This window comes from Hyperolius riggenbachi, chromosome 8 (assembly GCF_040937935.1).
Source record: "Hyperolius riggenbachi isolate aHypRig1 chromosome 8, aHypRig1.pri, whole genome shotgun sequence".
Lineage (NCBI taxonomy): Eukaryota > Metazoa > Chordata > Amphibia > Anura > Hyperoliidae > Hyperolius > Hyperolius riggenbachi.
The window spans coordinates 281,613,562-281,639,103 of record NC_090653.1 but is presented as its reverse complement, the minus strand read 5'-3'; the positions used below and the strand labels follow the sequence as shown (position 1 = coordinate 281,639,103).

The following is a 25,542-nucleotide window of genomic DNA, read 5'->3' as shown; positions in this document are numbered from 1 at the left end:
TTTAAAACTATAATGGCTGAAAACTGAGAAATAATTATTTTTTTCCGTTTTTTCTTATTCTTCCTGTTAAAATGCATTTACAGTAAAGTGGCTCTTCGCAAAATGTACCACCCAAAGAAAGCCTAATTGGTGGCGGAAAAAACAAGACATAGATCAGTTCATTGTGATAAGTAGTGATAAAGTTATAGGCTAATGAATGGGAGGTGAACATTGCTTGGATGCATAAAGTGAAAACGACTGAAGGCTGAACTGGTTTAAGGACACCCGAAGTGAAGATAAACTAATGAAACAATTTTATTTTTTTTTATCTTTTTTAAGTTTTTACAGTTCAATGAATTTGTCATTGAGCAAAAACAATAAGAGTATGCCAGAGCTAAAATCTATGAACCATTAACCCTTTTTATCTCTTTCCTGCGAGGAAAGTGTTTTATAGTTGTAATTTCTTATCAGTGTGGGTCACACTGTAGTTTGACCCAGTCCTGAGTCAGACAGGAACTGTCACTAACATACCTGATGTTTAACTCTTTAAGGCATTGTTCACATTGCGTTCCGGTCGTGTGGCCGTTCGTGTTGGCTGTTTTTGGGGGATTTTTTTTTCTTCTCCCAGGCGCTCGGGTTGGCAAATCGCATTTCTACCCGCTTTTCCCGAGCGGTTTTTTAATTCACTCCTTGACGCACGTCAGGAAGTGAACTCGTTGACCCGGAAAAGAATAAATACAATGTATTTATTTTTAAAAACGCAAACGCAATGGCTACACAAAGCGATTTTGTGAGCGTTTTGCGTTTCTCGTATACCATTCCACTGAGGCGAAATCGCCTCAAAAATGGTCCACTCATCCTTTGCTGCCCGCACAGTGCACGACCCGCGCTGATATGAACCTTCTCATAGACATTCATTTCACAAGCGTTCGGGGGTTTTTTTTTTAAAAGGCGCATGCAGGAGAAAAAAATTGGTGTACACCGAGCGGGTTTTCTCGCGTTTTTACAGCCGCTTGCGGGTAATGTATTTCAATGTGCTGGTGCACACCAGAGCGGGAGGCGTTTTGCAGAAACGCATACTCCCGGGCTGCAGCAGATTTTGGATTGCGGAGGCGTTTCTGCCTCCAATGTAAAGTATAGGAAAAACGCAAACCGCTCTGAAAAACGCTAGATCAGAGCGGTTTGCCAGGCGTTTTTGTTACAGAAGCTGTTCAGTAACAGCTTTACTGTAACAATATCTAATCTGCTACACAAAAACGCTCCTAAAACGCTTCAGAATAATAGGAAAAAGAGTTTCAAAAACCGCTAGCGTTTTGCGGATCTGCTAGCGGTTTTTGGTGTGCACTGGGCCTGTGCGCTTAGCACTACAGTGCTAAGCGCACAGGGCTGGTGCACACCAAAAACCGCTAGCAGATCTGCAAAACATGTCTATCTCATGTCACCTCGTATGTCCTTTAAAAACTCAGTTTCATGATCTTGCACCTTGTAGTCTGTCTTCCTATTCATCTATTGTACAACACTGCATAATAGGTTGGCACTTTATAAATACAAGTAATACTTGAATTGCGTGAGTTTTGCTGCATAGCGGTGGAAAGAAATAAAAAAAAATAAAAAAAAAATCTGCACCTAATGAAATACAAAATAGGATACTGTATTTATTTTCCGCATAAAAGGGCAGATTCTTTAAAAAATGCAAAGGCATGAATAACAGGTGCATAAAAATAAAATTGCAGGGAAAGAAAAAAAAAAAAAAAAACCACACACGGCATAAAACTCCTGGTTTTCTGCACAGACAAGTGTGCTCCCGGCCTATGCATACATCCAATTGTGATTGGTTAATGATTGGCCAATGTTACCACCCACATGTAGTGTGAGGGCTTACCCACACAATCTGCTCATAGTATTGTCAATGTCTGTTGACCCTCCTACTACATGGAGGTGGTGAAATTGGTCACTGATTGGCCAATCAAAATGTATGTGTGTATGCACCTTTAGGGTTTGTTTGATGTGCAATACAATCCACTTGTAATGTCTTTGGCAGCCATAGGGCTGGATTTGACCAGAGCTCGCAGATATTGATTTATGTTCCGCTTTTGTATTGCAGGTTAATGTCGGTGGAGGAGGAGCTGAAGAAGGACCACGCAGAAATGCAGGCGGCAGTGGACTCTAAGCAGAAGATCATAGATGCGCAGGTAGGACCTGGGGAGGGGCGCACCAACGTACAAGGAGGCGGAGTAACCGATACAGACAATGAGGCCAGGGAGGCGGGGTAACCTATACAGACTTATACAGATGGACCTGGGAAGGGGCGCACCAACATTCCGGAAGGCAAAGTAACCTATACAGACAGACCGTAAGACCCGGGGAGGGGCGCACCAACATCCCAGGAGGTGGGGTAACTAACTGATACAGACAGACAGTGAGACCCAGGGAGGGGCGAACCAACATTCCGGGAGACGGGGTAACCGAAACATATGGGGGTAACCGATACAGACGAACAATGAGGCCAGGGGAGGGGCGCACCAACAATCCGGGAGGCGGGGTAACCAGTACAGACGGACAATGAGGCCAGGGGAGGGGCGCACCAACATTCCGGGAGGCGGGGTAACCGATACAGACGGACAATGAGGCCAGGGAGGGGCGCACCAACATTCCGGGAGGCAGGGTAACCGATACAGACGGACAATGAGGCCAGGGAGGGGCGCACCAACATTCCGGGAGGCGGGGTAACCGATAGACGGACAATGAGGCCAGGGAGGGGCGCATCAACATTCTGGGAGGCGGGGTAACCGATACAGACGGACAATGAGGCCAGGGAGGGGCGCACCAACATTCCGGGAGGTGGGGTAACTGATACAGACGGACAATGAGGCCAGGGAGGTGCGCACCAACATTCCGGGAGGCGGGGTAACAGATACAGACAGACAATGAGGCCAGGGAGGGGCGCACCAACATTCCGGGAGGCGGAGTTACCGATACAGACGGACAATTAGGCCAGGGAGGGGCGCACCAACATTCCGGGAGGCGGGGTAACCGATACAGACAGACAGTGAGTTCCGGGGAGGGGCGCACCAACATACCGGGAGGCAGGGTAACCGATACAGACGGACAATGAGGCCAGGGAGGGGCGCACCAACATTCTGGGAGGCGGGGTAACCGATACAGACAGACAATGAGGCCAGGGAGGGGCGCACCAACATTCTGGGAGGCGGAGTAACTGATACAGACAATGAGGCCAGGGAGGGGCGCACCAACATTCCGGGAGGCGGGGTAACCGATACAGACGGACAATGAGGCCAGGGAGGGGCGCACCAACATTCTGGGAGGCGGAGTAACTGATACAGACAATGAGGCCAGGGAGGGGTGCACCAACATTCCGGGAGGCGGGGTAACCGATACAGACAGACAATGAGGCCAGGGAGGGGCGCACCAACATTCTGGGAGGCGGGGTAACCGATACAGACAGACAATGAGGTCAGGGAGGGGCGCACCAACATTCTGGGAGGCGGAGTAACCGATACAGACAGACAATGAGGCCAGGGGAGGGGCGCACCAACATTCTGGGAGACGGAGTAACGGATACAGACAGACAATGAGACGCATAGGAATTCGGCTTGCATACAAAGTTTATGCCACTTCTGATCCAAGCTGCATACAGTATGCATTATAGCAAACCTGAAGTGAAAATAAATGTATGAGATAATGAATTGTATATGTAGTACAGATAATGAAGAACATTAGTAGCAAAGAAAAGTCTCATTAAAAAAAAAAACTTTATAACTGAAAATAAAAATATAGCATTGTACAAACCACACCCTGTATTTTAAACCATAAAACAGAGCAGAGCTAATGGCCCTATCAACTTTCCTGCAGTAAAACCTCATCGCAAGTTGTCTCTCAATGTTTTTTTTAAAGTGCTTCAAAAAACAGGAATGTATTCTACCCAGTGGGTGGAATAACTCAGAGAAGCTCTTTTGCATAGATAGCAAATGAAGTTTCTTAACTCTTCCTGTACTGGAAACAGTATGAAACTCATATCTGTGCTGCTAATGTTCTATGTCTTATCAGTACTACACATACAAATCATTATCTCATGAGTATCCGGTTTTCTTTAAAGTGTACCTGAACCGAAGCTCGGGTACAAAATCAGATACTTACCTAAAGAGAAAGAGAAGGAAGCCCCAGGATCCGATTGAGGCTTCCCTCTGCATTCTGATATCCCCCTTTGCTAAACGCAGCCCCCCGGAAGATTAACTACAAAGCATTGTCGCTAATCAGATCGGGGCTCCGTCCCGTCTTGCAGCGCGGCCGCACAGTAGCCATGCAAGCCCGCCCGTGCATGCGCAGTAACCCAGAGCCGTGGGCTTCATGCTACTTTGCAGCGCGGCCGCGTTTGCATGTCTACTGCGCGGCCGCGCTGCAAGACGGGAAGAAGCCCCGATCTGGAGGGGAACCGCGCTCAGCGGCAGGAGACATCTGAGTAGCGAGGATCCCTGAGGCTTCCCTCTCAAGCTGAGCATCTGATTGTTATCCCGAGCTTCAGCTCAGGATCGTTTTAAAGGAAATCTAAACTGAGAGGGATATGGATGTTTCCTTTTAACCATTTATGCCTCCAGGACGTAGTATCTACGTCCAGGAGGCCACGTGCGCATCCGCGCACTCCCGGCCGCGGATTCGGTAGCCCAGGAATCAATGTATCAGGCTATGGTGCCCGATCACTGATTCCTCTCCTCCGCTGAAAAAGCGACAGCTTCTCTCGGAAGCTACACTTTTTCTGAAGCTCTGTCCCTCTAAGCGTACATTGTACGCTTAGAGTGACGTCATGTAAACAAAATCGAGATTGCCATCTTGTGGCCAAAAAGTAAAACTACAAGTAAAAATATAAAAACATTACAATACACAAATATTTCCCCAAATAAAACACTATTTATATCCCACCCTCCCAAAAATGCCCACATAAAATGTTTAATAAAAAAAAAAAAAACATTACTACAAAAAAAAACAAAAAACACAAAAATATTTACCTAAGGGTCTAAACTTTTTAAATATCTATGTAAAGATGAAATATTTCTCTCTATTTTATTTTTATAAGCTTGTAAATAGTAATGCATGCAAAACGGAAAAAATGCTCTTTTATTTCCAAATAAAATATTGTCGCGATACATTGTGATAGGGACATAATTTAAACGGTGAAATAACCGTGACATATGGGCAAATACAATACGTGGGTTTTAATTATGGAGGCATGTATTATTTTAAAACTATAATGGCCGAAAACTGACAAATAATGAAATTTTTCATTTTTTTTCTTATTCTACCTGTTAAAATGCATTTACAGTAAAGTGGCTCTTAGCAAAATGTACCCCCCAAAGAAAGCCTAATTGGTGGCGGAAAAAACAAGATATAGATCAGTTCATTGTGATAAGTAGTGATAAAGTTATAGGCTAATGAATGGGAGGTGAACATTGCTCGGATGCATAAAGTGAAAACGACTGAAGGCTGAACTGGTTAAACAATAGCAGTTGGAAGAAGTGAAATTTTATGGAGCGGGCATTTTTATACTGGGGGGTATCCAGGCAACTGGTATTATTTTAAAAGGAAAAATCCTTATCCTTCTCAGTTTAGGTTCCCTTTAAATTAGCATGCTAGCCTGTCATTGGCCATCTCCACTAGTAACGGATGGAGCGCTCTGCCCATCGCACAGCCACCATTCTGCGATTAGACTCAAAATATTTAATTCAGCAGAGAGAAATTTAATTTCACAGAGGGAAGCTCAGCTCAGGCAAAGCCACTCAGAAAATGTCCCTAAACAGCCACTTAGGCGATGGCGTCTCGTTCAGCGAGAACCAGGCCAGACGCTAATAAGTATGAAATTATGGAGATGCCTTATCAATGTTTCTTGTCCTCGGCTAATTATGAATCCTAATCAGGATTTCTATTCCGAGAGAACGGCGCCTTCAAACGTTTCCTGGACCGCGCCGAGATTTTATTAAGCAGCTTTGTAATTGTTAGAATGTCCTCACTGTGCGTATCTGTAATGGTGATGATACGACGTCCCCATTAGAGAGTCACATTCCTTCGCATCCTCCTCGTCGGCTGGGTAAACGCCGCGGCTGCGAGTTCTGTCACCGAGCCGATGGGAGAATTCTCAGATAAAGAAAATTGCTTCCCGTATCTGCCTTCCGCTCCACCGTATCTGCTGGAGGCAGCGCTGTGTATGGAGGTCACAGACATCTCTATTCTGGTGTCACAGAGTCCGCTGAGCTCAGAGAGGTCACAGGTCACCCGCTCAGCCATTCTCTGCATCTCTGTTACTAGCTTCCACCTAGTGCCGGGAGGAAACACGACTTACCGAAGCCCCGCTTGTCACTTGTAACTGCTGCTTTCAAATCATACGGTACACTGACAATGGCTTTAATTCACAAATCATCACCTCATGCAAAAAAAGCAGCTTATTTTACCATAAATATTGTGAAATGTCAATTCACTGAGGCTGTTACCGAATGGAAAACAAAAATGACCAACTAGTGAGGTAAAATGACAGACCTGTGGGGTAAAATGACAGACCTGTGAGGTTACATGACAGACCTGTGAGGTTACATGACAGACCTGTGAGGTTACATGACAGACCTGTGAGGTTACATGACAGACCTGTGAGGTTACATGACAGACCTGTGAGGTTACATGACAGACCTGTGAGGTTACATGACAGACCTGTGAGGTTACATGACAGACCTGTGAGGTTACATGACAGACTTGTGAGGTTACATGACTGACCTGTGAGGTTACATGACTGACCTGTGGGGTAAAATGACAGACTTGTGAGGTAAAATGACAGGCTTGTGAGGTAAAATGACAGGCTTGTGAGGTAAAATGACAGGCTTGTGAGGTTAAATGACAGGCTTGTGAGGTTACATGACTGACCTGTGGGGTAAAATGACAGACTTGTGAGGTAAAATGACAGGCTTGTGAGGTAAAATGACAGGCTTGTGAGGTTAAATGACCGACTTGTGAGGTAAATTACTTACTAACTTGTGAGGGAAATAGCTCATGCTTGTCAATTCACACAGATCATCACATACGGTAACACAACTGAGATGTACGGTATCTCCAGCCTGGAGCTGTCTGTAACTAGCCATCAGGCCAGTTTTACACCTGGCCTGTGCGTTTGTGGTGCAATGCCCACCCCCATTGCATCTCACAAATTGTCAATCATATGGCCCTATGGCAGAGTGCGCCAACAAGGTCATATGCATAGCTACGCCCTGCCCCTCGCTGAGTGACGTACCCCCTGCTGGACCGGAAGTACATCACTGGGATTCTCAGCTTTTCCCATCATATTCCCGTCGTTCTGCACATGTGCAGCGCCTTTAAATTTCCTACAGCGCCCATTGACTTACATTTCTTCCACCACTGGGGAAGTCTAACAGTAACGCGCTGTTGACTTTGTGGCGGCTAAAAACAGGGTAACGCAAAGCAGATGGGCAAGTGTAAAAAGGGCCTCAACCATTCAGAAGCTTATAGAGGGGAGGAAACAGCAGAGAAAAGGCGAAAACTAATTACACTATTCAGGAAAATAAAACAGTTAGTAATTTCACAATATTATTTGGTAGTCATTATTTGGCTTATATGTCCTAGAGCCAAACCTATTGAATTCCTCAGTACCTGGGGGTTAGGGTGGAGTTGGAGGTAGGCTGGAAGGTTAGGTTTTGTAATAGGCTGGTGGGCTAGCATAGAGTTTGGGCTGGCAGGGAAGTTAGATTTAGTGATAGACCAGGTGTCAGGATCTGGGAAGCTGCGCCCCTCTAAAATCAGCACAAATAAACATTTCATAATGTTTGGTTAGTGCCCATTTGTGCTACACTGTGCCAAGTGCCACAACTAAAACTTAAAGAGAGCCCGAGGTGGGCTCAAAAAGGAAAAAAAAGCAGTAGGCTACTTGATTCGTGGGGCTGAGCGGATCAGGTAGCTGCAAAAACCGCCGCTTGTGTGAGCCGCAATGGCCCACTTTCGCCTTCGTGACCTTTGGGTCACAAAGCTGCAAGGAGAGACTGTGTCTCATTGCGTGCAGGGAGGCGGGGGAGCAGCAGGAGGCGTGGCCAGGGAGACCCAATGGCAGCTCTGAAGACCCTGTAGGAACGCCCCTGGCGGTTGTTTGAACAGGGAATCCTTCTCCCCTGTGTTTACCTCCAAGATGGCGGCAAATAATGGCGCCAATCTCGGGGGCTATAGCGCGGCTGGGGGGGGGGGGGGGGGTCAGAGAGCGGCAGTGTGGGGACACAGAGGCATGACATGAGGCAGAGAACAGTGTCACATCTGCACCCCCCCAAGAACCTCCTCAAGTTCTCTTTAAATGACCACCATTGTGAAAATGTTTACATTTACAATACGTTAAAACACATACAACTAAGGTGTACATTTCTCCCTGGGAAAATTGAGCTATAAATTACATTTCTCCTATAGTGCTGTCACTTACAGTAGGTAGAAATCTAACAGACCTGACAAGTTTTGGACTAGTCCATCTCCTCATGGGGGATTCTCAAGGTTTTCTTTATTTCAAAAAGCACTTAGTGAATGGAAAGTTGCTCAGTCCAACTGCCAAAATAGTGTGCAAACAGGTGGGGGGGGGGGGGGGCGCAGCTGGCATCATTGTATAGATCCCTTCCAGGGATTGTATTAGTAGAAAATAAACAAAATACAAAAAATTCCCCATGAAGGGATGGACTAGTCCAAAACCTGTCAGTTCTACCAGATGTCTACTACCTACTGTAAGTGACGGCAACATAGGAGAGACTCAGGATCTCAGGTCTATGCTTTCTCCACATAAAACATCTCTTGTTTTTTTGGTTACAGGAAAAGCGGATCGCCTCGCTGGACGCAGCCAACGCCAGGCTAATGAGCGCCCTAACACAGCTAAAAGAGAGGTACAGCATGCAAACCCGTAACGGGATCTCACCCACAAACCCAACTAAATTGCACATCACAGAGAACGGGGAGTTCAGGCACAGCAGTAATTGTTAACGGTCGGCATTACGGCAAACGTGCCCCTCCCCCAACACTGACGGACTTGGGCCGCAAGCAGCACTTCAATATGGACGGCCGCCGGAGGCAACACCGTTCTGACTGATGCATTCTGGGAGGTCCCTAGAAAGCCGGGGATTCTCATCTTTTTTTGTTTTTTCTCCTTTTCTCTTGGAGAAAAACGTGACAGATATTGTATAAAAACAAAAACACAGGTGCCATGAGATCCATATTTGTATATGATTCCTGTTATTGTTGGTGAATTATTTTCATGTTTAAAATGATATTTTTATTTCCTTCTTGTCCAAAAAAATAATTTGCCAAAATTCTGGCCAAGAGAGGGCGCTGAGGAGGCCTTGAATACCGTAGGCTATTCTAACTTCCTGTAGGGTCAGAGCAAAACAGGTGCACTTTGTCTACGGATCCCAGTGGATATATATTCACTGTAAAATAAAAGTGACAAAAATCACAACCGCTGCTTTGCTTTGTGACAGTCATGTCTGCGTTTAGAGCTTTGCCTTGTGTTGTAGGATAGAGATCCCGCCTCCCTGCTGCCACGCCCATCCCCGCACCATGGCAGGAAATGGGGCACCTGTACTGGCAGCCTTAGCGGTGTAGCGCCCTCTTGTGCTCGGAGCAGTATCCTCCAGGCAATAGATGTGTTGAGGATTGGGATTGTTAAACAGCACAGAAGGTCAAAGAGATGCTAATATTCTGCAAGTGATACAGCTCGGGATTGGACGGAGCCAGATTGGCAGGAAGTGTTTCTGATTGGCTGATTTCCAGCCTGTATACATTTTACATACTAGCTGGAAGTATTGGCATGTCAGCGGCCATCTCTAGTGGAAGGAATATGTGAGACTCCTGCAGGGAGGGGGCTTTCTAGGAAGCATAAGCTGTAGACTTATTAAGGAGCGTCACCCCTTTATGATTTCCTCTATATGGTGCCGCTATGCACTGCTGAACTTAATCACCCCTCAGGGCCCTTTCACACCAGAGGGATTTTTCGGCGTTTTAACGCCACGGCCGAAGTTGGCGTTTTGCTAGGTAAAAGAAAGTCCATAGACTTTCATTTTACCTTTCACATCTAACTCGGTGTTTTGGAGCGTTGCTTTTTAACGCTCCCAGGAGCTTTTTCAGGGCTGTTTACAGCCGAAGTTGGCTGTTGGCGTTTCAATGATAGTCAATGGAAAACGCCAACTTCAGCCTTTTCAAAGCCTTTTCAAAGCGTTTTACAGCTATCTTGTTCACTTATTTTTATAGAAGAAGAAAAAAAAGGACGTTTTCATATGGGCTGTAAAACTCTTTCAAAACCCTTTGAAAACGCTTTGAAAACGCTATGTATTGGCGTTAAGCAAAAGGCTGACTTTCAGCCTTTTCTACCGCAGCCTCTAGTGTGAAAGAGCCCTCAGCGTTTTACCCTCAGCTCTGGAAACGCGAGCCCATCAGTCATAGTCTGTAATTACATTCCGAGAGAGGAGAGGGATAAATGAGAGCTGCAGCCTGCACACGGTATAGTACAGCGCTACCCTATAGATAACATCACCACCCTAAAAACCACAGCCCACCCTCCCCTGTGCAGACACAGCTCCATCTACCCCAGTGAGGACACCGCCCTGTCCTCCACCCCTGTTTCCCCGCCTGTGCAGACACCACCTTTACACCGGTGTAGATACCCTCCCTCTCCCCTACCCCTGTGCAGACATTGCCCCTACACCCTTGCAGACACTCTCTCTTTCCAACCCAGTTTGGATACCGCCCCCTTCCCTTGGGCAGCCCTCCCACCACTGTGCAGACACCCTCCCTGTATCCTAGCCCCGTTCAGACACCGCCCCCCTCCCCTGAGCAGACACTGCCCTCCCACCGCTGTGCAGACACCGCCCCCCTCCCCTGAGCAGACACCGCCCTCCCACCACTGTGGAGACACCTTCCCTGTCTTCTGCCCCCTGTGCAGACACCCTCCCTGTATCCTAGCCCCGTTCAGACGCCGCCCCCCTCCCCTGAGCAGACACCGCCCTCCCACCACTGTGCAGACACCTTCCCTGTGTTCTGCCCCCTGTGCAGACACCGCCCCCCGTGGAGACACCCTCCCTGTATCCTAGCACCGTTCAGACACCCCCCCCCCTCCCCTGGGCAGACACCTTCCCTGTCCTCTTCTCCCTGTGCAGACACCCTCCCTATATCCTAGCCCCATTCAGACACCTCCTTCCTTCCCTGTGCAGACACCGCCCTCCCACCACTGTGCAGACACCTTCCCTGTCTTCTGCCCCACCCTCTGTGCAGACACCCTCCCTGTATCCTAGCCCCGTTCAGACACCTCCTTCCCTGTGCAGACACTGCCCTCACCCCTGTGTAGACCAACAGCCACTGCCCCTCTCCCAAGTTCATACCCCTGTGCAGACACCGCCCTCCCACCACTGTGCAGATACTGCCACAGTCCCCCACCCCAGTACTAACACCATCCTTGTGCCCTACCCACTGTTCCCTCCCTCTCCCCTGTATAGATTCTTTTTGGTAGGTAGGTCTTGGCACACCTTGTAATTGCACAGTTAAAATCATCGGCTTCTGCATTCAATTGCTCCATTTCCAAGCTGTATACATTTATAGTACATAACATTTGCATCAACTCAAAATTATTAGCATCTCCCTGACCATCTGTACTGATAATATACATACGGACAGGCAGCGGACGGTGGAAGGTTGCAGCTTTAGTGGCGCAGAGATGAATGGAGAGCGGCGAATCTGGCGGTTTTCTCTCTGCTGTACGTCGGATCGTGAATTATGCAGGTGATTCCCGTGTAATGTAGAATCCGCCAAGCGTGAACCATCCACTCGTGTTCTATTATCTCGTCCGACCGTCCGCTTTACACGGGAGACGCCAAACCCGGAGACATAAATACTCTCGGCGTGAACACTGCTGATCGGGGGCATAAAAGCTCATATTTCACTACTAGAAATAAAAATATTTACATAAAAACGAGATGACGTGAGAAATAAAAAGGATTTCTCCCGAATGTTACAGACACTAAAATGTTAAACAAGAAACATACAGTAGGGGCCCCCATCTTCTACCTAGCACTCTATACCCAACCTTCCACAAGTCTACCCATTTTCTGGTTACTACTTGCTGACCTAAAAATTGCCCTTACAAAAACCCATCCATTCTCCTATTTACCCTCCAACAAGCTACCTCATTACCCATCCACCCACTTCCTAATCCAAGCTCACCCCCTTCTCATCCACCTACCAACCTATCTAACCAGTGCCTCTACCCACAAACAACCTACCTTATTACGTATTTATCAACTTCTTAATCCAACCAAGCTACCTACCCACTATATCCATCTATCCACCTACCAACCTACGACACTAACCCTCCACATTCCTATCTACCCACAAGCACTACCCATCCTGCCACCTACCCATCGACTCATTACCTAAACTAACCCTCCACTTCCCATCTACCCACAGACACACTACTTCACTACCCATCCACCCACTTCCTTATCCAACCGAGCCACCTTCCCATCACCAACTCACTATCCACCTACCTACCGATCTACCCACTGTCTAATCTAACCCTCCACCTTCCCATCTATCCACAAACACACTACACATCCTGCCACCTACCCACCCATCTGTCAATCTACTCATGGCATAAATTGACCATTTCCTAATCCAACCAAGCCTTCTTCCCATCTACCAACCTACCTACCCAAACTAAGCCTCCGTCCACAAACACACTCCCCATCCAGCTACCTACCTACTGCCTAATCAGAGTGAGCCACCTTCCTCTCCAACAACCCACTATCCATCCCCCTGAGGGGAACAGAAGATATTTCACAGCATGCTGACATCAGCCATTTGGGGTGGGGCCGCCTGTAGAAAGTCAGTAAACATTAGGGGTGGTCAATAAGATGAAATGAATTCAGAGTAGATCCACCCCACAGATTCACCCACCCCCAGATTTCTGCCCACCCCACAGCCCCAGATTTCTGCCCACCCCACAGCCCCAGATCCACCTGTAGATTTCTCCCCACCCCACAGATCCGCCCCTAGATTTCTGCCCACCCCACAGATTTGCCCACCTCCCACATGCACCCATAGATTTCTGCCCACCCACAGATCCTCCCCCCCCCAGATTTCGGTCTACCCCACAGATACGCCTGAAGATGTGTGCCCACTCAGCAGATCCGCCCATAGACTTCTGCCCAACCCTAGATTTTTGCCCACCCCGCAGATCCGCCAACCCCACACATCCACCTGTAGATTTCTGCCCACCCCGCAGATCCGCCAACCCCACACATCCACCTGTAGATTTCTGCCCACCCCGCAGATCCGCCAACCCCACACTTCCACCTGTAGATTTCTGCCCACCCCGCAGATCCGCCAATCTTTACCCATTTCTGTTGTCAGACTGGAAGTCACAAATACTGTAATGACTCCTTTCTTAAATGGCAGAATCCGTCCCTTTATTAGAGAGCTTTAACCCCGATTCTGTTCCACTCTCGCTATTCTATCCCTTCCCTTCCAGATCCTTCTCCCGCACTCAGAAGCCGTCTCTCCCATTGTTACACGGAGGCAATTTTAGGTCAGTGTAAATGCTTCCAATTTGCGGTGAATAGACACTTGCAGAACTCACTTAGGGAAAGTGCTGAGCCAGCGTTGCGCAGTAGCGATCTGTCACATCTATTGCCAAATTCTTCTGACATTAATGCTCCGGATCCTGACAGATGCGCACAAATTTCTGTCAAACACAAAGAAGACAGAAAAAACTGACAGGCGGTCGGTAGGCAGTAAACTTCCCCATAACGCCGCTGCAGAGAAGAACTAATTAGCAGAAACCTCGTCAGACGCCAGCGGTTGCTGAACACCGCTTCTCCCCCAGAAACTGTTTACAAACAAATAGATTTACTTGCTTACCGTTCGCTGCGGAGCCCTCATTAAATTATTCAATATTCAATTTTCTCACAAAGTGCCAGCGCTGGCGAGAGACAGAGAAAACTGATTTCCGATAGATTTATCTTCGCTTACATGTATCAGTTGCTGTACGGTGAGGGCCACGCTCGGATAATAGCGGCATCGCTTACAAATATTTGTTGTACGGCGAGGGCCACGTCTAGTAGCGGCGTTCGTCTCAGCGCCACATGAAAGGATTGTGCAATCCACATACATCACTTAGTGCCAAAGAAAAAGGTCAAAATCTAGTAACTGTCCCAAGTCCCTGTCACAGATAATATAGACTGACAGGCGGGTGTACGGTATGTATAGACACCGCAGCTTGTAGATTATTGGCAGCAATTAAAGAACAACTGAAGCAAGAGGGTTATGGAGGCTGCCATATTCATTTCCTTTTAAAGGGAATCTGAAGTGAACATAAACTTATGATCTAATGATCTGTATGGGTAGTACAGCTAAGGAATAAAACATTAGGAGCAGAGATAGGAGTCTAATATTGTTTCCTGTACAGGAAGTCGCAGAGAGCTCTGTCTTCTGAAGCTATTTATCTCAAGGGTCTGTCACTGTATTTTGTTTTTTCTGCAGAGGAAAGTTCAAAAGTTAATTAGCCTTCTCTGTGAAAGCATTTAGAATGCTGAGTAGTGTGTAAACTGCAAATATTACAGAATTGTGCAATGTTATAAAAAAAAAAAACACTATATAACTGAAAATTAAAAAAAAAGATTATTTTCTTTGCTACTAATTCCCTATTAATTATCCATATTGCACAACCAATTCATAATTTTTTTTTCGCTTCAGTGTCACTTTAATCAATACTAGTTCCCTGGCTGCCCTGCTGATCCTCTGCCTCTAATATGTTTAGTCACAGCCTCTGAACAAGCATGCAGCAGATCAGGTGTTTCTGACATGCTTGTTTGTGGTGTTATTCAGATACTACTGAAGCCAAATAGATCAGCAGGGCTGCCAGGCAACTGGTATTGTTTAAAAGGAAATAAATATGGCAGCCTCCATAGTCTTCTCACTACAGTTGTCCTTTAAGTTCATCTATCCTCTCCCACCCCCACCCCCCGTGTGACATAGTAAATTGGGTCTGATTCATTGAGCCGTGTCTGACCGAAGTACATAAGTCTAAGCTGAGGTCATATCAGAGCATAGTGGGACACGAGTGTAAAGTGATTTGGCAGTTGTGTGACTGCAGTCTCACACACAATGGCAGCAGAAAGTTTACTTAAAGGATACCCGAAGTGAAAATAAACTTCTGAGATAATGAATTCTATGTGTAGTGTGGATAATAAATGGAACATAAGTAGCAGAGAGTCTCATTTTTAATTTCAGTTTATCACATTGCATCATACTGTCGCAGTTGCCATTTAGAATCCATACTTCTCTTTAAAGCTGTAAAACAGAACAGAGCTAATGACCCTTTGAACTTTCCTGCAGTAAGGCAATGTTCACACTAGAAGAGCTTTTTTAGCACTAGTGATTTGAAAAGCTCTTGCTAATGCAATGCTATGGGGGATATTTACAAAATCACATCACTCCAGTGTGAACACTCACATAGGATAACAGCAAGAGCTTTTATAATCACAAGCGCTTAGAAAAGCTCTTGTAGTGTGAATAAGCCCTAAAACCTTTCTCTCACTGGTTCTTGGCTGGTCCAACTCCTGGCCTGTTTTCTGAAGACCTTAGAGAAGTTCTTTTGCATGGATAACAACAATTTTTTTTAACCCTTCCTGTACTGGAAAACAATATGAGACTCCGTTCATTGCTACTAATATTCTATTCTCCGTACTACACATACATTTCATTGTCGCATACATTTATTTTTGCTTAAGGCTGCATTTCTACATCATGCAACTCGGCGTGCTTTTTCCACACTTGAAAAATGCAGTGAAACGCTCAGCGATGCAAGTGAATGGGCTCGTTTCCATATAATACGATTTTCCATATGCGTGGAAAAAAAAAACTGACAGCGCGCTGCATTTTTCGGCACTACACATTACAGTGCAAAGCATCCCTTGTCTATGCAGTTTTCTATGCATAGAATCACATTGCACCTTCCTTCAACCCACATAGGAAGTAGCAATTAGGTCCGAAATTATAACATGTTAATTAGTAGGTGAACAACTGTTGCTAGGCAGAAATCTGAAAAACGCATGCAAAAATTCTCATTTAAGCGCATACAAAGTTGTATGCATTTTAGTGATGTGGGAAAAATGCATTAGGAATTTGTGAGATTACACGCATGCAGATTACAACACGTATGGGAATGCAGCCTTATAACTTCAAGCTAACCTACCATATTTTGAACAGGGATGGTTAATTGTTGCTAAACATTGTACCTTTTGTCAGTTTTGTTGATTTTCTGTAGCTTGGAGACCAATCAGGTGCAGCAGCTGACGAGTTTGGTGAGTAGTGATAGGCATGTCTAGGAGAACTCATGGAGAAGCAGGTGGTTTGTTTGATCAGCTGATAGATTTGCAAAGCTCTGATTTGCTGTGCTCACATCCCGCTTTAGCACGTGATCATGACTAGCAAATCAGAGTCTTATGGAGAAGCACATAATCAATTTGGTCAGGTGATAGATAGGAGTTCTCCTAGACACGGCCATCACTATCCATGAGATGATAATTTTGAGCTGTATGATTTTGTGTTTATTTCATGGAGCTTGGAACTGGACCACTTAAAATCATCTGCTACTGAATCAGATTGGTTCATCTAGAACTTTATAGATGTACACAAAAAAAGTGGCATCAACCCAAAATGAGAAGCATACCATTGACCATCTCTGCCCAGCTCAGGGCTCCTTATTTCATTCACTTTTTCTCCTAGGAGATCATTTTTTATCATCTGTTAAAAATGTGAAAACATCCCCTAAGAGAAAAAGTGAAGTGACTCTTAGTAAATCCGGGACCATAGTAACTGCGAATCTAGCCCTCCAAGCTTTGGATGTTACCAAATGTTGGCAAATCTTTCAACAAAAAAGAAAGTTTACACAGAAGAATACCTCTCCAACAAGGCAACCGATAAGACTTGCATAACAACTCTCCATTCACGCCATGACCATTGTATCATGCTGTAGTGTTCTGCATGGAGTACACCGGAGACAGGAAGTGGCGTCCACCATCACATGACCAGTTCGGTTCTGTAGAATCCCCGCACTGGTCAGAGTAATATTCAGTGCAGAGGTTGTTGAGCGGTTACTTAAATGTGATTCCATGTGGATGCAATGGGAGTTTTGACCGGAAAAAAAAAAAAAAGAGGAGTTCTCAGATTGTTTTATTTATAATTCTGCTGTGGAATTTACACCAAATGTTCTACCGTGAACATTTTTGGCTCATCTACATTTTCGTTTTTATTTTTATTTTCTCATCAACATTTTTTTTTTTACCCCTCCCCAATATTTTATTGGCTTTTTGATGTGAATTATTTTTACCTATTCCACCCAAATCCGCCATAATTTGTTTTTTATTTTTATATTTTTTAAAACAGTTTGGGTTATGAGAACGTAGCCGCATTACATCTACGACATAAAGAAACATTAAAATAGAAACCGTGCAGGAGAAGGCATTGGTGGGTAAATCCTATTTCTTTTTTTTCACAGTATGCCTTAGAAAATAGATCACCACTTATTCTGGAGTTCTGTCCACTTAATAATTTGGGGGACGCTCTGCTTGGAAAATTAAAGGCACAGAAGAATGTAAAATGGTCTTAATATGTAGGATTTGCCTTCGGATTTTGCAGCTTGTCCGGCGTACCAACGCAGAGCGATTTTATGTCTGTGTTGGAGGAAATCAGATTCCGGCCACTGACCACCAGCCAGTTCCTATAAAGTTATAATAGTAGGAATACCACCACCACCTCTTTCCATGCTGCTCAATAACATCATCGGGGGTCCTCCGGCCCCATCCTTAAACCAGCCTGTGCAGAGTCCTGCCTCGCCCAATCGGAAAGGACTGACCCGCCGGATACAATTCTCTTACGGACAAGTAGATGTAGTTATCCTATTTATACTGACTGAACTGCGACAGTAGGAAACCAATTTTCTTCAAGGAGACAGACACTGATATTTGGGGTCCCAGGACCACTAGAGCAAAAAAAAAATTGCTGCTTTCTGGGGGTAACTCTCCAAAGAAAAAAACAAAAAAACTTTACGGACAGTTTAAGGTTCCTATCCAGAAGTAAAAAGGACAAAATGGCGGCTCTGTTACCTCTTTCCGATTATGGAAAAAAATATATATATAAAAAAATTTAAAGAATGTAAACTGTGTAGATATAGCTTTAAACAGCAAGAAATATCACAGGAAGATATTGGGAAGATCAATATTTTTTATTTTTAAATGTGAAAAAAAGATCATTTATATTGTGATGTGTGTGGTGACATTTATCTATAACGAGGATCCAACACAAAGTATCTGTGACATATGCAATAGGGACAAGCGCTCGGAATAGCCAGAGCTCTCACCAATCCTCCACCGAGAAAACCAGAAGAGATGAATTTAGCTTTCTTCTTTTTTTAATTTAATTTTTTTTTTTTTTAAATATTAAGTTAATTTCCGGTCGCCTTTCACTCGTCGATGCAACTTGAAATAATTGCCCAATTAGGGGGCAGAATGGTAGTTTTCATCCACCCCAAGTAAAAAAACAAAAAATCAGCCACTATTTTTGTCACCTCCAAAACAAACTATCTCCTGGCCGTCTCTAGAAAAATAGTCAATGTTGTTGAGAAAAAATCGTGAATTGTTAATTCCTGAATCAACTTTATTGAACAAACCATGTTAGGAAGGTGAACAAAAACTAAAAATGAGACAGGCGAGAAACGGTGACGCCCTCCAATCTGCTGTATATTGTGTATGTATGCTGTGCATATGTCACGCTAGATGGTGCCAATGGACAAAAAGGAGCTATGACTGTAATGCTATTTACATTTTCCAATACAGATGTCAAATAATTTGTAATAAATAAAAAAAGAAAAAACAAATCTTTGGGGTCTGTTTATAATAGAGTGCATTTCGTGAAAGCCCCTTTCACAATACACACCCACTAATTCCCACCCCCACAACACTTAGGGATAGGTCACACCAAAAATCGCTAAGCGTAATTGCAAACCTTTTGTTTGTGACAATTCCTGGCATGTGCCTAGCTATTTTGTATTTATGCCTAGCGATTTTGGTGCGTTTGCGTTTAGCGATTTTGAAGTTCTTATGGCAAAACAGGAAGTACACCTTTTGGGGCAAAAAAAGTTTTGCAAATCGCTCTATTCAGCGATTTAGCAATTTTTCGCTTTTCATATACTTTACATTAAGGCGGTATTGTTACAAAATGCTGCAGGACCCGCGTGGTGGGAAAAAAAAAACAAAAACTATCTAGCTAGCCCCTAGAAAAGACATTAGCTTTTTGAAATACTAGCACATTCAAAAGCACTCCATTCTTCACCATCAAAGGATCTAGAGATGTGCATTCACCGCCATATTGCCCATTTGTGAAGAGTGTCTATTGTTTGTTTCCCATGGCGATATCAACACATGACTCTCCAAGCCTTTCACCACGTTAATCTCTTCCTAGTCATTCCCACAAGAATCCATCGCAGAACATTTACCAGTTCTTGTCACACTTCATGGATTGGCTATCCCTCCCTCTGGCTGTTCCATCCTTCACCCAGAACTACCCAAATCCAAGGCCAGGAAAATGCCGACTTTTCTAGACTTCTGTAAGTAGACCTTTCCCAAACAGACTTAGCTTTCTATTAAAGATCTCGCAACAGTTTTCTTGGAGGTAAATGAAAGGTGGGCTGGAAAATACTTTGAGCTGAAACCAGAGTTAGCTCTGAAATCCATTATCAGAAGGAATAGATTAATTTGATGGTAATAAAATATGAATTTGTTTTAATCTTCCATGACGGTGGCTGTAGTCTATTTCATAGCACATTTGTTATAATGGACCAATCTTTTTCAGGCAATCTCCATCATTTAAAGTGGGACTTAAATCTTTTTTCTAGAAGGCCATTTACACGATGTAATTACAGCAACCTCTGCAGAGTGTCTGGGAAGTAGTCAACTGACAGTACATTGACCATGAAGGTCGGAGTCTCTAAACATCACTCATCAAAGCTCGAGAAATGTAGAACCTTGTTTTAACACCTTCCGAGGGGGGCAAAGCTCCCTATCCAATACCGGCCCGTAGAAACACAAATTTAGTCAGAGGTTTCACAGGCATGAATCATGGATCTTCAAGGGTGAAATAAACCCGTCTGAGAACTGCTAGGCAAGCAGCGGATCTCTGAGGGATGAGATGCCTGCCCAAAGGATAGTATGACAATGACCCTGGCAAATAGAACATGGCCCTTTAGACAACTGCCCACCTTGTAGAATGCTACTCCATCTACAGGATAATCCTCTATCTTAAACAGGACAACTCTCCAATTTATAAAGCGATGCCGCAATCTGTAAGACATCTCCCCAGGTCAAAGTCACTGATTACAGCTTAATGCCCCACCTATGGAACAAACCGCAACCCTAGACTTTAGTATGTCAATTATAAACTAGGTAGGTTTCATTATAATTATTAAATAGACGTAATAATATATTGACATATTTGTGCAGAACTTGAGACCGCAGATCAGATATTTCTATCACTAATGGTCCCTTGGGTGGGATGGGGGGAAAAGTCCACACGGTAACAACATCTCTACCACTTTATTGCCAATATTGGGGAATAAAAAGCCAACCTACAAGGATATTGTTAGGATGTTTGAGGAAACTAGGAGGAATCCCATTCAAGTGTGAGGAACTAGAGGAATCTCATTCAAGTGTGAGGAAACTAGAGGAATCCCATTCAAGTGTGAGGAACTAGAGGAATCCCATTCAAGTGTGAGGAAACTAGAGGAATCTCATTCAAGTGTGAGGAAACTAGGGGAATCCCATTCAAGTGTGAGGAACTAGAGGAATCCCATTCAAGTGTGAGGAACTAGAGGAATCCCATTCAAGTGTGAGGAAACTAGGGGAATTCCATTCAAGTGTGAGGAACTAGAGGAATCCCATTCAAGTGTGAGGAAACTAGAGGAATCTCATTCAAGTGTGAGGAAACTAGGGGAATCCCATTCAAGTATGAGGAACTAGAGGAATCCCATTCAAGTATGAGGAACTAGGGGAATCCCATTCAAGTGTGAGGAACTAGGGGAATCCCATTCAAGTGTGAGGAACTAGGGGAATCCCATTCAAGTGTGAGGAACTAGGGGAATCCCATTCAAGTGTGAGGAAACTAGGGGAATCCCATTCAAGTGTGAGGAACTAGAGGAATCCCATTCAAGTGTGAGGAACTAGAGGAATCCCATTCAAGTGTGAGGAACTAGAGGAATCCCATTCAAGTGTGAGGAACTAGAGGAATCCCATTCAAACGTTAAGGCAAACAGAAACTCCATCGAGATAGTGAAGTGGCCAAAAGCAAAACCTGGAACTCTAGAACAGCAAGCTAATAATGCTGTCTACCGAGATGCACTGCCACCCCATTCATAGTGGATCATGCCAGAGAAATTCATATTTCAAGACATCAGAATAAATCCCACTAACCATTTATAGATTGGATATATTCTAAATGACTGAACTTGTATGATCTTACCCATGTATTCTACAAACCCTTCAGAAACCTCTCCTCTGACTCCAGGACTTACCATAGGAAGAGAGCGAATGTGCTGGTTATTAACGACATTAACCACTTGATGACCCACCCTTCACCCCCCACCCCCCTTAAGGACCAGCGCTGTTTTTAGTGATCTGTGCTGGGTGGGCTCTGCAGCCCCCAGCACAGATCAGGGTGCAGGCAAAGCGACCAGATCGCCCCCCTTCCCCCCCCCCCCTATGGGGATGATGTGCAGGGGGGGTCTGATCGCTCCTGTCTGCCTGAGGTTTGCGGGGGGCACCTCAAAGCCCCCCTCTGCAGCGAAATTCCCCCCCTCCCTCTCCTACCTGGCCCCCCAGGTGATCCGGGCTGCACAGGACGCTATCCATCCTGTGCAGCCAGTGACAGGACATCCCCTGTCACATGGCGGCGATCCCCAGCTACTGATTGGCCGGGGATTGCCGATCTGCCTTACGGCGCTGCTGCGCAGCAGCGCCGTACAATGTAAACAAAGGAGACATATGTCTCCTACGTTTACATTTAGTCTGCGAGCCGCAATCAGCGGCTACCACTTTTCCTCCAGCTACCACTTTGCCGCCGCACGGTATGAGTGTGCGGTCGGCAAGTGGTTAAACATCTTCACACATAGTAAACTTCATAAACACGAAATTACTAACAAGAGTGGCTGTTTAGCAGAAGATAAAATAGATCTATTTGGATAAACTTGCAAATTGTAATCTGGGCTAAATCTAATGTTTTGCCAAATTCCTTCTGACAAATGTGTGCCGTGTCTATACAGAACATGCCTGGTGAATGGAGAGGACTATTCAAATATTACATAAATATTTCAAAACCACTATTTGGAGAACTAAGGAAATAATTATAGAGGTTCATTCCCATGTTTTTCATATTTCTTTTTTTTTTTTAATCTTAAAGGGGAACTTCAGCCTAAACAAACATACTGTCATTAAGTTACATTAGTTATGTTAATTACAATAGATAGGTAATATAATTTTTTTACCCACCAGGTTTTAAAAGAACAGGCAAATGTTTGTGATTCATGGGGGCTGCCATCTTTGTCATGGGGGCAGCCATCTTTTTGGTTGAAAGGAGGTGACAAGGAGCAGGAGACACAGTTCCAACTGTCCTTTGTTCTGATCACCCCTCCCAGATGCGTGCACTAGGCTTCAAATGTCAAATTCAAAATGTAAAAAAAAAAAATTGCACCAAAACAGCAGAACGAGAACAACATCAGAAATCCCATAATGCTTTGCATAGCATCAGGGGAAAAAAGCCCGGGCAGTTTTCTTCTGTGCAGCTAAAAATGAGGCTTGTATAAGAGAAACAAAGTTCTGATGCTGTGAAACTGTTAAAGAAACACCAGGCCTTTTCAGTGCTGCTGAGTCGATTTTTAGTCTGGAGGTTCACTTTAACCAGATAGGGCAAAATATTTGAAGATGTGTAAATTGTACCTTTCATTTTTGTAAAAAGAAAAAAAAAAAAATCTATGAACACTATTATTGATGTTTGAATTTGTTGTACTATTTGACACTGCGGTGTACAGAGAATTTGCATATCGTTGCTGCTTGCTTGATAACAGATATAGGAGAGAAAATGTCTGAGCACTGCTGAGTATTTTTTTAATTTCTGTAAATAAATGTACAGGTGTCGAGGAGGAAATAAAGATGAATGCAGAGTTCTCAATATCTCACAATTTACTTGTAAAAAAACAAACAAAAAACACAAAAGAATTGACTTGAATATGGAGACTTATTTTTTAAAAAAAGGCGATGAAATGTGGGTAACTTTACATCGCGTCTTAAGTAACACGGACTTTTATCGCTGCAATATTAAGACCTGCTAAGCACTTTGACTCTCAAAGGACTCTCTGAGACGTACTTTTTGTTATTCTGGTGGCCGATTGGGACGAAATAAAAAAAAAAATGTGAAGGACGATAGCTGAACACTAGAAAATGGTCGTCACCCGATGGTAACCACAAATTTTCTTTTTTGTAAAAATGTTAAATTGGAGAAACAAAAAAAGGTCATATTTTCCAAATATAAAAAGCTACAACTCAGAATTTTTGGTTTGCTTACACATGTAACAGAACCAGGTTTTCAAGTGCTCCTGTAACGAATCCGCGCATATGTATTTAGTTATATCCCGAAACAGACGTGAACATTAAAAGTCCGCATGCAGTTTATCACCCTGAATATTTTCTTCCCTTTTGTAAAGTCAAAATCTTAGCCGTGCATCTTAGTTCAGCTGATTCCCATGTGATCTATTATAAGCCCCTCCCTTCCGGTGACTCATGCTGTGCTATCTTCATCTTGACAGCATGAGTCATCAGAAGGGCGGAGCTGATAATAGATCACATGGGAGATCACATACATTGGACTATTGCTATAATTGAATTATATTGCACTTTTCAAGTGGCTGTATAGAGAGGGGCGATTATGGTGAGAAACATCATGAGGACCTTCAATAAACACTTCTATTTTAGGATAGTGGAATTCTATGCCTGGACTCACTACAGGAGCCCTTTAATTCAGTAGTATTCAGCCTTCCCTCTCCATAAGCACACCAGATATCGGTAATTCTGGGTGTGACCACGTGTTCGTACCAAATAGCTTCTGGTGTCACCAGTACCAGATCTCGTCCCGCTAGAAGATTCATGTTCCATTTTCCATTTCAAAAATCATATCTGCATTTAAAATTATTAAGAATGCAAAAGGAAAAAAAATATATAAAATGTACTGTATATTATATAACCCATTTATAAGTAAATGTCTGAATTTTGTTAAAAACAACTCTACTTTGTCATCTGAGTTTTTTTCAGATGACCCAAAGTGATCTAAAAATTACCCCTCCCCCCAAAAAAGGGATTTGAAATCCAAAAGGAAGAAGGACTTGTGGGGAAATGGCGCCACCATTCTACATCCTGCGATATGACAACCTCCATCTTGTAGGTATTTTGTGGCTGAACCGCTCAGTAGATACATCAGTGGTTATTTTTATATCTCTCTTTGGATCTACTTTCTATATTATCAATGCAAAAAGGGGGTATATCGCCTGATGTTAAGGTCTGTAACAATCGTGTGTCCTGAGAATGATGTGGCCATACATCCATGTAAACTGGAAATTAGACATAATAAAGGTTTATTTACATATTTTACACTGTGTCTTCTCTTCTGTTCAGAAGCATGCTGACTCTTTAAAGAGTTAGAGTACGTTTCTACTTGTGCGGCGCGATTTGCTCGCGGAAAACGCGTCAACGAATCCGCATTTGGTTGCGGATTCGTTGACGGTTTCATGCGGATTTTCGCGCGGAATCGTTCGCGATTTTAACAATGCGATTTTAACCATGTCAATGCCGATAAGCATTGACATGGGTTTTTTAACGAAATCGCGCGCGGGAATGCCGGGAAAACCGCAAGACTCAAGTGCTTGAGGTTTTCCTATTTAGTTACATGACCGACGATTCGTGTGCGGCGTGCGAATTCTGACGGCTCTGCTGTGCAGATTTTTTCTGCAGAGCGAGCCGCACAGAATTCCTGACAAGTGGAAACGGCGCCATCCACTTGTATTGGTTGAGCGAATCTGCATGCAGGAAACGCATGCAGATTCGCTCTAGTGGAAACGAGCCCTAACTGTTAGGCAAAAAAGCTAATTTAAATCTCTATTCTCCTGTGTTAAACAGTTTGGAAGGAAGCCAACAAGGCAATACTGAATACTGAAGTTAAAAAGATATCTTACTTTTTTGTTGGCTGAATAGCAATCCTCTTTATCCCCAGGCTGCTAAGGAGGCCGCAGGCCGCATAACAGAAGGTGCAGAGCATGCTGGGAGGGTTTTTTTTCTCTCCACTGCACTCCCTGGTCCTCCCCTTCATTTCCCTATCCCGCCCTAAGGCTGCTTTCACAGTGGGACTTTACAGGCTCAAGTTAACGCAGCCCAACTCACAACA

The 25,542-nt window shown here is 44.3% G+C and overlaps 1 protein-coding gene across 15 annotated transcripts in view; it reads left to right on the top strand.

Annotated features, from left to right (window-relative positions):
• Positions 1–24,752, top strand: part of DAB2IP (DAB2 interacting protein) — a 974,997-nt gene extending 950,245 nt beyond the window's left edge. For 14 of the 15 annotated variants that reach the window (XM_068249025.1, XM_068249024.1, XM_068249031.1 and 11 more), the window contains 2 exons: positions 2,084–2,171; positions 8,833–9,230. In XM_068249025.1, the coding sequence (XP_068105126.1) occupies positions 2,084–2,171; positions 8,833–9,000 (256 nt within the window). In that variant the 3' untranslated portion in view covers positions 9,001–9,230. Of the gene's footprint in view, positions 1–2,083; positions 2,172–8,832; positions 9,231–17,563 lie in introns of those variants that run through there. The other variant, XM_068249028.1, reaches the window with a different exon arrangement.
• The last annotated feature ends 790 nt before the right edge of the window (positions 24,753–25,542 follow it).